This window comes from Schistocerca serialis, chromosome 8 (assembly GCF_023864345.2).
Source record: "Schistocerca serialis cubense isolate TAMUIC-IGC-003099 chromosome 8, iqSchSeri2.2, whole genome shotgun sequence".
In the NCBI taxonomy this organism is placed as follows: Eukaryota; Metazoa; Arthropoda; class Insecta; order Orthoptera; family Acrididae; genus Schistocerca; species Schistocerca serialis.
In genome coordinates this window covers 38416935-38432832 of record NC_064645.1, presented here as the reverse complement: position 1 = coordinate 38432832, position 15898 = coordinate 38416935, and the positions used below count along the sequence as shown (strand labels likewise).

General features: G+C 42.1%; 1 protein-coding gene across 3 annotated transcripts in view; it reads right to left on the bottom strand.

The window, feature by feature from the left end:
- Positions 1 to 15898, bottom strand: part of LOC126416660 (HSPB1-associated protein 1) — a 106892-nt gene that overhangs the window by 26576 nt on the left and 64418 nt on the right. For 2 of the 3 annotated variants that reach the window (XM_050084456.1, XM_050084457.1), the window contains exon 6: positions 5500 to 5604. In XM_050084456.1, coding sequence (XP_049940413.1) covers positions 5500 to 5604 — 105 coding nt within the window. Of the gene's footprint in view, positions 1 to 5200; positions 5335 to 5499; positions 5605 to 15898 lie in introns of those variants that run through there. The other variant, XM_050084458.1, reaches the window with a different exon arrangement.

The following is a 15898-nucleotide window of genomic DNA, read 5'->3' as shown; positions in this document are numbered from 1 at the left end:
ACAGCGGACACACCAGGAACCGCGGTGTTGGCCGTCGAATGGCGCTAGCTGCGCAGCATTTGTGCACCGCCGCCGTCAGTGTCAGCCAGTTTGCCGTGGCATACGGAGCTCCATCGCAGTCTTTAACACTGGTAGCATGCCGCGACAGCGTATGTGCAGTTGACGGACTTTGAGCGAGGGCGTATAGTGGGCATGCGGGAGGCCGGGTGGACGTACCGCCGAATTGCTCAACACGCGGGGCGTGAGGTCTCCACAGTACATCGATGTTGTCGCCAGTGGTCGGGGGAAGGTGCACGTGCCCGTCGACCTGGGACCGGACCGCAGCGACGCACGGATGCACGCCAAGACGGTAGGATCCTACGCAGTGCCGTAGGGGACCGCACCGCCACTTCCCAGCAAATTAGGGACACTGTTGCTCCTGGGGTATCGGCGAGGACCATTCGCAACCGTCTCCATGAAGCTGGGCTACGGTCCCGCACACCGTTAGGCCGTCTTCCGCTCACGCCCCAACATCGTGCAGCCCGCCTCCAGTGGTGTCGCGACAGGCGTGAATGGAGGGACGAATGGAGACGTGTCGTCTTCAGCGATGAGAGTTGCTTCTGCCTTGGTGCCAATGATGGTCGTATGCGTGTTTGGCGCCGTGCAGGTGAGCGCCACAATCAGGACTGTATACGACCGAGGCACACAGGGCCAACACCCGGCATCATGGTGTGGGGAGCGATCTCCTACACTGGCCGTACACCACTGGTGATCGTCGAGGGGACACTGAATAGTGCACGGTACATCCAAACCGTCATCGAACCCATCGTTCTACCATTCCTAGACCGGCAAGGGAACTTGCTGTTCCAACAGGACAATGCACGTCCGCATGTATCCCGTGCCACCCAACGTGCTCTAGAAGGTGTAAGTCAACTACCCTGGCCAGCAAGATCTCCGGATCTGTCCCCCATTGAGCATGTTTGGGACTGGATGAAGCGTCGTCTCACGCGGTCTGCACGTCCAGCACGAACGCTGGTCCAACTGAGGCGCCAGGTGGAAATGGCATGGCAAGCCGTTCCACAGGACTACATCCAGCATCTCTACGATCGTCTCCATGGGAGAATAGCAGCCTGCATTGCTGCGAAAGGTGGATATACACTGTACTAGTGCCGACATTGTGCATGTTCTGTTGCCTGTGTCTATGTGCCTGTGGTTCTGTCAGTGTGATCATGTGATGTATCTGACCCCAGGAATGTGTCAATAAAGTTTCCCCTTCCTGGGACAATGAATTCACGGTGTTCTTATTTCAATTTCCAGGAGTGTAGTTGCTTGTATCGGATGCAGTTCGTTAATGTAGGATGACGGTGAAAGACACAAAGCACACATCGTTGGGCACAAATCGCACTGCCGCACTCCACAGTCCACCAAGGGACCGGGACCTGATGGGGAGAGGTAGTGGTACAAGGGATAGAGGATTCAGCAGCCAAGAGAATAACGTCCACGAGGTGCTCGACCTGATCGTCACAGCTGGGAAATGGCCAGTTGTCAAAGACTGTCAAGGAGGAATATAGCCTCCAGTCAGCAAGAGAGAATTTCCAATGAGCGGACCACTGTGGTGGGGTATGACTGTGCAGGCGAGTCACACAAGGGAAGTGGTCACTTGAGTTAGTATCGGGAAGAGCACACCACTCGAGACATCGAGCAAGCTGGGCAGAGAAGATCGAGAGGTCTACATGGGAATAAGTGTGCGTGGAATCAGAGAGAAACGTGGCTTCGCCAGTGTTAAGGCACACGAGATTAAGATGATTAAGAAGATCTGCCAAAAGAGAACCTCTCGGGCAGGCGACAGGCGAACCCCAAACAGGATGATGGGCATTGGTGTCACCGAGGAGCAGAAAGGGTGGAGGAAGCTGAGCAACAAGCTGCATCAGGTCTGCCCAAGTGATAGCAGAAGATGAAGGGATGTAAATGGTGCAGAGCGAAAAGGTAAATTTGGGAAGGAAAACACAGGCAGCAATTGCTTGCAGGTGGGTGTAAGGCGAGAGGATGATGACAAACATCATCTGGTAGAAGCAGCATGACCCCACAATGAGCAGGAATCCCTGCCGTAAGGGGAAGGTCCATCCGTAGTGAAGTAAAATGAGAAACCGTAAAATGGTCTTGAGGATGGAGTTTGGTTTCTTGGAGACAGACTACAAGTGGATGTTGTGATTAGAGATGCAGCTGGAGATCCACCCTGTTAGACCGAAGGCCACACATATTCCACTGTAAAAGAGCCATAAAATTTAGGAACACCGGAGAATGAAGAAGAAGCATTCACCTCGACAGATCTCGCTTCCTCTCCTATTACCAGCCAACGGTGCAACACACAAACGCCGATGCCTTACCTCGCCTTCTGATTGGGCCTGATCCTGTGTTTGATCAGGACAAGGGAGGACGGTCACTGGAATCCACAGGTGGAGGATCTTCATCCATCAACTCTGCGGGATCAATGGAGCTTCCCCGGTGTCGGTCAGTTGAAAGGGACTGAGTCGAAGAGGGCCGACGATTCTGAGAGGGGGAAGATTGTTTGCCTTTGGACGATTGTTTTGGCGATTGGCAGAAGAGCCAGACGGCTGATAACTCGAGGTACACAAGAAGTCTTCCCGGGAATATTTCTTTTTGAACTGACGGTTTGCTGGCTGCGTTGCAACCATCTTCGCCGGTGAGAGCAAAGAACGGGTAGCAGAATCTACAGCCCGGGAAGTGGGAGATGGAATGTCAGCTTGAAGGTGAGGCGACTTTGCCACTTAACTGTAAGTCACAAGTTTGTGTAGCCATGTTTTTTGTGGGATGGGGAGAGTCTAACACGGTGCTGTAGCTTCCAGATGAAGGGACCGTCGGTTTACGTCTCGCCAACAGTTTCCGGGCAACAGGGAAAGGTACCTTCTCCTTCATCCTTATCTCCTGAACAGCCCACTCATCTTGATAGATGGGACAAGAATGAGAAGAAGCAGCATGGTCTCCATGACAATTAATGCAGCAGGGGCAACATGTGACACATTTGGCTGCGTTTTTACAAGACGTGCTGGTATGATTGAACTTGTGGCATTTATAACACCAAAATGGATTGGGAATATAAGGGTGCACAGAGACGACTCCATAGCCTGCCTTTATCTTGGTAGGAGGCGTTAACTGATCGAAAGTCAGGAATAATGCGCAAGTCAGCACCAAATCGGTAGCTTCCTTTTCCATAACTCTATGAACAGCAGTAACGCCCTGATCTGATAGATAATTAGTTATTTCGTCCTCCATCAAACCATCCAACAGCCATGTGTAGATAACACCGAGGTACGAGTTAAGTGTGCTGTGGGCCACCACTTTTATAAGTTATTGTGGAGGGTTTGGGTCTTTTTCTGGGCCTGGAGTGCACTACCAATTTCCAAAAGCAGAGTACCATTGTGGAGACGAGAGCATAACTTCACAGGGCCAGCGATGCCATCCACGTCTTTCTGTATAACAAAGGGGTTAAAAGTAGCAAAAGTCTGGTTTATGTCTAAACGTGAGACTAATAGAAATCGAGGCGCGCAGGAAGAGACATTGAGGCAGGAGCCTCATTCCTCTTTTGTTTATGGGAAACACTCGGAGAAAGAGAAGGAAAATCAGTCATTGGGAAGAAGTCCCCCATGATTGCCAGCATCTCTGATGGTGTGCTCCTTCCAGCAGGGGCCCTCCAAAGGGGGGGGGGGGCCCACCTTAGATGATTGTTCTCACCTTAGGTCACACCTCCCGAACAACAGATGGAGGGACCAATTGGCAGAGGAGGAAGGTAACAGCTCAGGCAATCACCCTTCCCTGGGCCTGGCCTCTAACAGGGGGTACGTGTGGGCCCTACATGCCAACCCGCAGCTGGGAATTACCCGTTACCCAGTCTCCTGCTAGGCAAAAAATGTGTGGGTGGCCATCAGGCACACACAGGGAGGAGAACAAAAGATAAGAAGGAAAGGAGGAAAGAAAGAATGGCCTCAAAAGTCACAGAGGAGGAAAAAAGAGATCAGAACAAGGAGAGAAAGGAACAAGGATAGAAAGGAACAAGAAGAGAAAGGAACAAGGAGAGAAAGGAACAAGGAGAGAAAGGAACAAGGAGAGAAAGGAACACAGAGAGAAAGGAACAGGGAAAACTGAAGTAGGGAAAGAGGAAACAGGGAAAGGGCAGTACAGGGAAAGGGCAGTACAGGGAAAGAGCAGTACAGGGAAAGGGCAGTGCAGGGAAAGGGCAGTGCAGTGAAAGGGCAGTGCAGGGAAAGGGCAGTGCAGGGAAAGGGCAGTGCAGGGAAAGGGCAGTGCAGGGAAAGGGCAGTGCAGGGAAAGGGCAGCATAGGGAAAGATCGATACAAGGAAAGAACAGTATAGGGAAAGAGCAGTACAAGAGAGAAGAGTCCTACAAGTAAACCAACATAAATGAGCTTCAAGAGCCCATGGAGGCATGAGACATCTCCCCAAGAGAGGGGAAAAGGACAGAAGAAGAGGAACAAGTAGCACTGAAAGAGAAGCGGTGCTGCGAGGGCTGGGGCCCCGTGGTCGCCATGCACATAATCACCAAAGAGCGGTGATCCCCCCTGGGGGTGCTTACAGAAGCCACTTGGGTTGGCCTCCTGATATGCTCTGGTGAGCCACCAAAGAAACAGTATTATTTAAGTGATTGCAAATGAGTGCTCGGCCTATTCTGTGACCTGTATGACTGTTATCCATTCGATGTGTTCAGTGCAATCTGTACTTCATTGCATCTTACAAGTGGCTCTATAAAGTACTATGTTTCATAAATGATGTTTGTTCTTGATATAATAGCTAAATAGCCAAACAATTAGTTCCAGCAGTCAGCTTCTCTGATTCATCAAAATTCACAAATATTTTTTAATGTATGTCTGAAGCAGGTATCTATCCTAGTTGTATGAAGCACGATTTTTGTCATTTTATTACACACTTATGAGAATTACAAGTGTACACATGATCGAATGTGCATTACTTGATCAGTGAATTGGAATACAGATGAAAACAGTTTATGAAATTTAATTATACAACACACAGAACTGTAAGTATCATACAAATGTTTAAGATTTAGATACTAATATAAGATTTATTCATACGTTGCAATGAGTCTTTCATTGCATATAAAAGACCTTTGTTAGAATGAACATGTAACTTCTTCCAGAATGCACCTAATGATGAGGCCACAGACTTTGAAATGCATTATGCAATAAATGATACATTAACATGATTGAACGGTGATTTCTTAACCCCAATAGGAGATGTATCATATGTTAAAATTCTGTCCGTTACTGTGTCCTCTAATTATCTGCCTGTATGTGTTCACAACTGTAACAAGCAACAACAAAATTTAATTGGACACATACTCATAATTAACAACAAATGTCAATCAAGCAGTTTTCCTACCTTTGCAGAATGCATTAGACACTCTCTTGAATCTTCTCTTGAGTAATATATTATTTTCACCATTTCTTTTGTTAACTTGTAGCTTACCTCATTAGGGTTCAAGAAAGACTGTGGATCAGTGGTACTCTTGCACGCCATGGCCATCATAAGACGAACTAATGATTCTTCTACACGAGCCTCATCATCAGCTTCCTGGAAAAGTTTGTTCAGTTTTGTTCACCTGGTCAGTGAATTGGGATACAGACGAAAACAGTTTATGAAAATTTAATGATACAACACACAGTTAATAAATGAGAGAAAAGTGAGTGGTATATATAAGAGAGAGAGAGAGAGAGAGAGAGAGAGAGAGAGAGAGAGAGAACTGCATCTTTATACTGAAGTTATAGCGTAGGCTGTTCGACACTTCTGTCCCATTTGCAGGCCCAGCACAATTTTAGATTTAGTGCGGTGCAGGAAAGGCTGACCTCCTGCATATAATTTTAATAAATTGTTTTAAAACATTTTAACTGAACAACACAACTCTGTAGCTGTATTTACAGATGAGTCTACACAGGGGCACTCCATTGGTTGCTCTGTTGCTTTCCCTGTTCATGTCCTCAAGATTCAACTGCCTCAAGGCTTTACTGTCTTCAGTGCAAAATTATACATGATCTTGTGGGCACTGGAGCAGATGAGGTGTATTTCAAGTGCTAAATTCCTTGTCTGTTCCAATACCCTGAGTGCCCTTCATTCTCTACAACACTTGCACCCAGCAGAAAGAGTAGTCCAGCATATCAAGGACACTCTCCCCCACTTACAAAGACTGAGGAAAGAAGTGTCTTTCTGCTAACTACCAGGGCACATGTGTATCATGTAAACAAATGGGCAGATGTAGCGGCCAAGGATGCAAGCTGTGATCCTCAGATACTTCAGTGTGATGTCCTGCTACGTACTATCACTTCGCTGTTGAGGTGCAGAGTCACAGGTCTAAATGGAGAAAAGTGGCTGGCAGTGACAGACAATAAGGTGTGTCTAGTAAAGTCCACAATGTGGACAAGTCATGCAACATTTGTTTGACAGTCAATTAAAATAGAGTGCAACTCTGTTGGCAAATGAGCTGCCACCAGAACAAGAAGCTGTGCGTCATAGGGCTGTGGACTATGAGGAGAGTAAGGAGGATTTCATCCTTCCTTCCAGTCACAAAGGCAGGATGAGGTCCTCCTTACTCTCCTCATAGTCCACAGCCCTATGACGCACAGCTTCTTGTTTTGGTGGCAGCTCATTTGCCAACAGAGTTGCATTCTATTTTGACTGACCGTCAAATGAATGTTGCATGAATTTAAGGTTTTGTGAATTGTCCAACTCATCATCATCATCATCATTCAAGACTGATTATGCCTTTCAGCGTTCAGTCTGGAGCATAGTCCCCCTTATAAAATTCCTCCATGATCCCCTATTCAGTGCTAACATTGGTGCCTCTTCTGATGTTAAGCCTATTACTTCAAAATAATTCTTAACCGAATCCAGGTACCTTCTCCTTGGTCTGCCCCGACTCCTCCTACCCTCTACTGCTGAACCCATGAGTCTCTTGGGTAACTTTGCTTCTCCCATGCATGTAACATGACCGCACCATCTAAGCCTGTTCACCCTGACTGCTACGTCTATAGAGTTCATTCCCAGTTTTTCTTTGATTTCCTCATTGTGGACACCCTCCTGCCATTGTTCACATCTACTAGTACCTGCAATCATCCTAGCTACTTTCATATCCGTAACCTCAACCTTATTGATAAGGTAACCTGAATCCACCCAGATTTCGCTCCCATACAACAAAGTTGGTCGAAAGATTGAACGGTGCACAGATAACTTAGTCTTGGTACTGACTTCCTTCTTGCAGAAGAGAGTAGATCGTAGCCGAGCACTCACTGCATTAGCTTTGCTACACCTTGCTTCCAGTTCTTTCACTATGTTGCCATCGTGTGAGAATATGCATCCCAAGTACTTGAAACCGTCCACCTGTTCTAACTTTGTTCCTCCTATTTGGCACTCAATCCGTTTATCTCTCTTTCCCACTGACATTACTTTCGTTTTGGAGATGCTAATCTTCATATCATAGTCCTTACATTTCTGATCTAGCTCTGAAATATTACTTTGTAAACTTTCAATCGAATCTGCCATCACAACTAAGTCATCCACATATGCAAGACTGCTTATTTTGTGTTCACATATCTTAATCTCACCCAGCCAGTCTATTGTTTTCAGCATATGATCCATAAATAATATGAACAACAGTGGAGACAGGTTGCAGCCTTGTCTCACCCCTGAAACTACTCTGAACCATGAACTCAATTTACCATCAACTCTAACTGCTGCCTGACTATCCATGTAAAGACCTTTAATTGCTTGCAAAAGTTTGCCTCCTATTCCATAATCTCGTAGAACAGACAATAACTTCCTCCTAGCAACCCGGTCATATGCCTTTTCTAGATCTATAAAGCATAGATACAATTCCCTGTTCCACTCATAACAGTTCTCCATTATTTGCCGTAAGCTAAAGATCTGGTCCTGACAACCTCTAAGAGGCCTCAACCCAAACTGATTTTCATCCAATTGGTCCTCAACTAATACTCGCACTTTCTTTTCAACAATACCTGAGAAGATTTTACCCACAATGCTGATTAAAGAGATACCTCAGTAGTTGTTACAATCTTTTCTGTTTCTATGTTTAAAGATTGGTGTGATTACTGCTTTTGTCCAGTCTGATGGAACCTGTCCCGACTCCCAGGCCATTTCAATTATCCTGTAGCCATTTAAGACCTGACATTCCACTGTATTTGATGAGTTCTGACTTAATTTCATCCACCCCAGCTGCTTTATTGCACTGCAATCTATTGACCATTTTCTCCACTTCCTCAAATGTGATCCTATTTCCATCATCATTCCTATCCCATTATACATCGAAATCTGAAACATTACTGATCGTAGTTTCACCTACATTGAGTAACTCTTCAAAATATTCCCTCCATCTGCCCAAGGAATCCACAGGATTAACCAGCAGTTTTCCTGACCTGTCCAAAATACTTGTCATTTCCTTCTTACCTCCCTTTCGAATAATGCTAATTACACTCCAGAATGGTTTTCCAGCAGCTTGACCCAAAGTCTCCAACCTGTTTCCAAAGTCTTCCCAAGATTTCTTCTTGGATGCTGCAATTATCTGTTTGGCTTTGTTTCTTTCTTCAACATAACTTTCTCTGTCTACCTGAGTTCTAGTATGTAGCCATTTTTGATACGCCTTCTTTTTCCTTTTACAGGCTGCCTTGACTGTGTCATTCCACCAAGCTGTTTGCTTCATCCTACTTTTACACACTACTGTTCCAAGACATTCTTTAGCTACTTCTAGTACTGTGTCCCCGTACCTTGTCCATTCCTTTTCCAATGACTGTAATTGACTACATTCAACTAACTGGTACCTTTCTGAGATCACTGTTATGTACTTGTGCCTGATTTCCTTATCCTGAAGTTTCTCCTCTCTTATCCTCCTACATATGGACCTGACCTCCTGCACTTTTGGCCTCACAATACCAATTTCACTGCAGATTAAATAATGATCAGTGTCATCAAAGAATCCCCTGAATACATGTGTGTCCCTCACAGCCTTCCTGCATTCCTGATCTGTTATTATATAGTCAATGACAGATCTTGTTCCCCTGCCTTCCCAAGTATACCGGTGAATGTTCTTATGTTTAAAAAAGGAGTTTGTGATTACTAAGCCCATACTGGCGCAGAAATCCAAGAGTTGTTTCCCATTCCTGTTGGCCTCCATATCCTCTCCAAAATTTACCCATAACCTTTTCATACCCTTCTGTTCGATTTCCAATCCTGGCATTAAAATCACCCATGAGCAGAACACTGCCCTTGTCATTTACTCTAACAACTACATCACTGCTCTCTAAAATTTTTGGATGACTTTTTTAGTGTTATCACATTTCCTGGCTCATCCATGTTTTTTTTATGTGATCAGCCAACCACATATTTCTGTGAATCTATTTTAGTTTTTCTCGTGTCCAACTTACATTTACTTAAATAAATTTTTGAACAGCTGAACAATTTTAATGCTATTTTCCAGGTTATGAGCTATGGTGATTGTGTAGGTGTTCATGGTCTAACGTTTTGATGACTAACAGTGTGTGAGAAGTATATGTGCAAACTTCCCACTTCTGTTATACAGACATTGACACTCTGTTTTTTGCTTTCCAACATAGCTATCTGTCACAAATGGTGTCCAATATCTACTGTCCCCTTTCCCAAAACATAGAAGATTTTTGTCAAAGTTTAAGATGACTTTAAATTCTAATAACCAATCTAAACAAAACAATTTATCTCTATTGATATTCTCTACTATTAACAGCATTTGATGAAATCATATATATTTACAATGCTGCAGTTCACTTGAGTTTCGCACTTTACAATCTCACTTTTTGTTCTTGTTATTCCAACTATATAAACTCCAGTTACTGGCAATAACGGTAAGTGCTGTTTAGTCTGTAACGAATTAACGAATGCGCTAGATATGAGTGGTAATTCACTCCCTGAGTCGATAAATATGTTAACTTCAGAAGTGTCCACGGTCCCTACTACTACAGGTTGTGGATTGTTGATAACTAGGTTTGATTCTTCTAGTAGTAACCATTGTGTAGGTATTCTGTGTATGAAATTAACATACTTATTATGAACAAAGCCTCCTAGTGTTTCTCTATGACCTGGGCCCTGGCCCTGGATCCAGATCGCACCACATTTTCCTCGTTATTACTAATTACTGGTTAGTTACCAAAACAGGATATTAGATTACCACTTTGTGTTCTATTATTATTCGGTACAAATTCCTGCAAAGTTAGTGGACCTAAATTCAAAGGTGGATGCTTCTTCTGATAAATGTCGTTACCATTTTTTCTGTTGCACTGGTGTAGTCTAGCTAGGTTAGCCTCATGTTTATTAAAAATTATTACCACTGTTCCTTTTGTAGTTCGGGCTATTACTCTGGTGTCTTACGGTCTTTCTTTAGGGCATCTAGTGCATCAACAAAGGATAATAATTCTCCAATCATTTTCCAGCCACTACCCAAGACGTCTTTTCTTGCATAGATGGATAATCATCTAATTAAAATTCGAACGAACCCCTCTTCCTCCATCGGCTTATTTAAATACTTAGCCCGTATTAGATGCCAGTCAAAATATTTCCTCGTGGTACCCCAAGTGTTATTGTAGTATTTCTGGTCCCACAAATCTGATATTAGTTTCTGCTGCACACTAGCAGACCAATATTTCTCTTTAAATTTTTTCTGGAAATCTCCCCATGAAGAAAAGTTCTCAATATTTACAGCACCCCATTCTGAGTCTGAGGCTTCCCCTAAAAGGTACCACACAGCAAATTCAATCTTTTTAGAATCTTTCTAATTGTTTGGCAAGGCTTCATTGAATCTTTTCAAAACATGAATCGATGTACCTCTCTGTCGGGCTCGAATTTAGGGACTTGTCTTGATAATTCTGAATTCACTCCCCATTGCAAATCAGTAACTACTTCACTTGTCAACACAACATTGGGTGAAGTTCTTCATTTTTCTGCTTGTTCCTGGATAAGTTTGATTTCTCTGCAGAGTTCGTCTATGCCATTCCTAGTATCAGTAAGTTCGGAAGAAACCATAGGCGATGCATTCCCGGATGTTATTCTCTCAGTGACTTTCTGATCTATAATTTCTTCTACCTGTTCCTCGAGACTACTTACATTTATGATATCAGAGCTTGCTATCTTCTCTTTGAAGCTTCTTTCTACACTGCAATTGAATGACAGGCATTAATTTGCTATGCTTATCAATGCTCTCTTTCATAGTGTGCCATCCCTGCTTTACAGCATTAAACTTAGCATTACATACATCCTCCAATGAGCCTAACTTTTCATTACTCTCTAATTCTACACTATTACATTTCTCCTCAATATTCAATTCTAATCTTTTTGTCAGATCCAGAAAATTATCCTTCTGTTTTTGATTGAAGTCAGTAAACAATTGATGTACATGAATGTTTAAAGAATCAGTCAGTTCCTTCTTTAAATCTAATTTCAAATTTTCTACTTTACTATTTAGGGTGCCAAATTCAGTCTTTAAAACGTCCATGCCTTTGCATAGATTACTAAATTCCTTGCTCTGTGTGTCAGCTTTGGCATTTAACAAAAATAGATTTGTTGCTTGACTATTCAAGATTTCACTCTGGTTATTTGGATCTTCACTCTGAGCATTTAAACTAGAATGTACTAAACTCAGCTCTTAACTTAGAGTTGCATTTAATTCCTTTATTAAAGTAGCATTTTGAGCTTTGATTAGATTTATTAACTCAGACCAGTCAGGCCCTTCTTTAGTAATTCTCATAGCCATGGTTCATTCTGACATTTCTCCAACTTGCTGTTCATTATCCATATTCTTATGAGCTTTAGATCTAGTAAGCATTTAAAAATTAACTTTAATAACTACACTAATGAAGTTCATTCAACAGTTTATACCATGTTGTATTAAAACAATAAAGTTCTGTTTCACGCTCACCCGGTGTAGAATTTGGGCTGCGCCGGTGAGCGGATGGGGGATAAGCACCGGTGAGCAGCAACTGGTGCTAACAGCGTCGGATGTTGGTTTCCATGTCTGTGTACCCATGATGCATGTGGGATCTGTATGCTCCCCACACTGGATCTTCTCAGTCATCTAGTTCTAGACGTCTCTCTTCTTTTCCACATCTTCTCCTTTATTTGCATTTACAAATTCTCTCCATCAGATATTTGGACAGAATACAGTTCTGTGAAATGGTTCTCATCTTGTTATGCTCGGTTGCTATGGCAACTCTTGATAGCTTTTTCTCCCGTTTTCGTCTGTTTCCTTTGGTCCTTTCTCACTGGTCACCACATATTAACATTTTGATGACTAAGAGTTTGTGAGAAGTATATGAACAAACTTCCCACTTCTCTTATAAAGTCGACTTCCTTGGTGTACACAGACAATCTTCTTCTCTGGATAGCTGGCTTCTGGAGATTCCAGATGATTCTAGTTACAGGAAACTTAAAGACTCTCTCCCTATTTGCGAAATAATTAGGTACTCAAAGAATACTTTTCATACTTCGCATATAAACATTAGATTCCTTGTAAGTCACTCGTATCGTGTCACATTAGAAACAGATTTAAGTTCATTTACAAAAGAGTTGGCTTAACATCCATGTCTATACTACAAACATATCGTAAAAATACGTCTTGCCTTCAGCGAGTCCAAGATAAGAGTTTTTTCACAATTCAGAATCTCAATTGCTCTTTAGTCACTTAACAATAGTCACAATTACAAACAGCACAAAATAACACAGAAGTTCCTTGGTTATTCCGTGTGTTTCACTAAGACTTCCATGGATCGCCCGACAAGTACTTGTCGGCGCCGTTCAACCGCCACGTCAACTAAAAATTTCACACCTGCACACGCACACAGGTGACGCGCAGTAGATAGGGTTCCTTTCTCCCACTCAGATCTAAAATATTATGTGTTCGAGACAGTGGAAGGCCGAGTGGTTCTAGAATTTATGTGGAAATTCTCGAAACACTACAATGGGTGAGATTATTATTATTATTTCTCTTTCCTGTCTCAGACGTTATGTCTGGTTAAAAATGGAAAGTGAACGCGGACCTTGATCAAGCGTGACTTCCTTTTAACTGTACGGTATATGTTACACTGCATTTAGGAACTTTCGGGTAATTGAACATGTATAAATAATTACAGATTTCTATAGTTGTATATATACGTTTGGATGCAGCTGTATTGCGTTGATGTACTAGTGGATATTGTGTGGTATGACTCCTGTAGTTGATAGTATAATTGGTATAATGTAAACTTTATCCTGATGCCACATTTCCTTGACTTCCTCAGCCAGTTGGATGTATTTTTCAATTTTTTCTCCTGTTTTCTTTTGTATATTTGTTGTATTGGGTACGGATATTTCCATTAGTTCTGTTAATTTCTTCTTTTTTTGGTGAGTATGATGTCAGGTTTGTTATGTGGTGTTGTTTTATCTGTTATACTGGTTCTGTTCCAGTATAATTTGTATTCATCATTCTCCAGTACATTTTGTGGTGCATACTTGTATGTGGGAACATGTTGTTTTATTAGTTCCTGTTGTATGGCAAGTTGTTGATGTATTATTTTTGCTACATTGTCATGTCTTCTGGGGTATTCTGTATTTGCTAGTACTGTACATCCGCTTGTTATGTGATCTACTGTTTCTATTTGTTGTTTGCAAAGTCTGCATTTATCTGTTGTGGTATTGGGATCTTTAATAATATGCTTGCTGTAATATCTGGTGTTTATTGTTTGATCTTGTATCGCAACCATGAATCCTTCCATCTCACTGTATATATTGCCTTTTCTTAGCCATGTGTTGGATGCGTCTTGATCGATGTGTGGCTGTGTTAGATGATACGGGTGCTTGCCATGTAGTGATTTCTTTTTCCAATTTACTTTCTTTTTTTATCTGTTGATGTTATGTGATCTAAAGGTTTGTAGAAGTGGTTATGAAATTGCAATGGTGTAGTCAATGTATTTATATGAGTGATTGCTTTGTCTATCTTGCTAGTTTCTGCTCGTTCTATAAAGAATTGTCTACCTGTCCATAATGTAGTCAATATAATGGAAGGAAACATTCCACGTGGGAAAAATTATATATAAAAACAAAGATGAGGTGACTTACCGAACAAAAGCGCTGGCAGGTCGATAGACACACAAACAAACACAAACATACACACAAAATTCAAGCTTTCGCAACAAACTGTTGCCTCATCAGAAAAGAGTGAAGGAGAGGGGAAGACGAAAGGAAGTGGGTTTTAAGGGAGAGGGTAAGGAGTCATTCCAATCCCGGGAGCGGAAAGACTTACCTTAGGGGGAAAAAAGGACAGGTATACACTCGCACACACGCACATATCCATCCACACATACAGACACAAGCAGAAAAATATGTCTGCTTGTGTCTGTATGTGTGGATGGATATGTGCGTGTGTGCGAGTGTATACCTGTCCTTTTTTCCCCCTAAGGTAAGTCTTTCCGCTCCCGGGATTGGAATGACTCCTTACCCTCTCCCTTAAAACCCACTTCCTTTCATCTTCCCCTCTCCTTCCCTCTTTTCTGATGAGGCAACAGTTTGTTGCGAAAGCTTGAATTTTGTGTGTATGTTTGTGTTTGTTTGTGTGTCTATCGACCTGCCAGCGCTTTTGTTCGGTAAGTCACCTCATCTTTGTTTTTATATATAATTTGTCCATAATGTAGGTTTTTTATGTCGATAAATCCCCTTCCTCCTTCCTTTCTGCTTAATGTGAATCTTTCTGTTGCTGAATGTATGTGATGTATTCTATATTTGTGGCATTGTGATAGTGTAAGTGTATTGAGTGCTTCGAGGTCTGTGTTACTCCATTTCACTACTCCAAATGAGTAGGTCAATATTGGTATAGCATAGGTATTTATAGCTTTTGTCTTGTTTCTTGCTGTCAATTCTGTTTTCAGTATTTTTGTTAGTCTTTGTCTATATTTTTCTTTTAGTTCTTCTTTAATATTTGTATTATCTATTCCTATTTTTTGTCTGTATCCTAGATATTTATAGGCATCTGTTTTTTCCATCGCTTCTATGCAGTTGCTGTGGTTATCCAATATGTAATCATCTTGTTTAGTGTGTTTTCCCTTGACTATGCTATTTTTCTTACATTTGTCTGTTCCCTTAGCCATATTTATATCATTGCTGAATACTTCTGTTACCTTTAGGTATTGGTTGAGTTGTTGATTTGTTGCTGGCAGTAGTCTTAGATCATCCATGTATAGCAAATGTGTGATTTTGTGTTGGTATGTTCCAGTAATATTGTACCCATAATTTGTATTATTTAGCATGTTGGATAGTGGGTTCAGAGCAAGGCAGAACCAGAAAGGACTTAATGAGTCTCTTTGGTATATTCCACACTTAATCTGTATTGGCTGTGGTGTGATATCATTTGAATTTGTTTGGATATTAAGTGTGGTTTTCGAATTTTTCATTACTATGTTTAGGAACTGTATCAATTTAGGATCTACTTTTTATATTTCCAATATTTGTAGTAACCATGAGTGGCGTACACTATCAAAAGCTTTTTGGTAATCAATGTACGTGTAGTGTAGCGACCTTTGTTTAGTTTTAGCTTGATATGTCACCTCTGCATCTATTATCAGTTGCTCTTTACATCCTCGTGCTCCTTTGCAACAGCCTATTTGTTCTTCATTTATAACTTTGTTCTGTGTTGTATGTGTCATTAATTTCTGTATAATGACTGAAGTTAATATTTTGTATATTGTTGGTAGGCATGTTATGGGGCGATATTTTGCTGGGTTTGCTGTGTCTGCTTGATCTTTAGGTTTCAGGTAAGTTATTCCATGTGTAAGTGTATCAGGGAATGTGTATGGGTCTGCAATTTAAC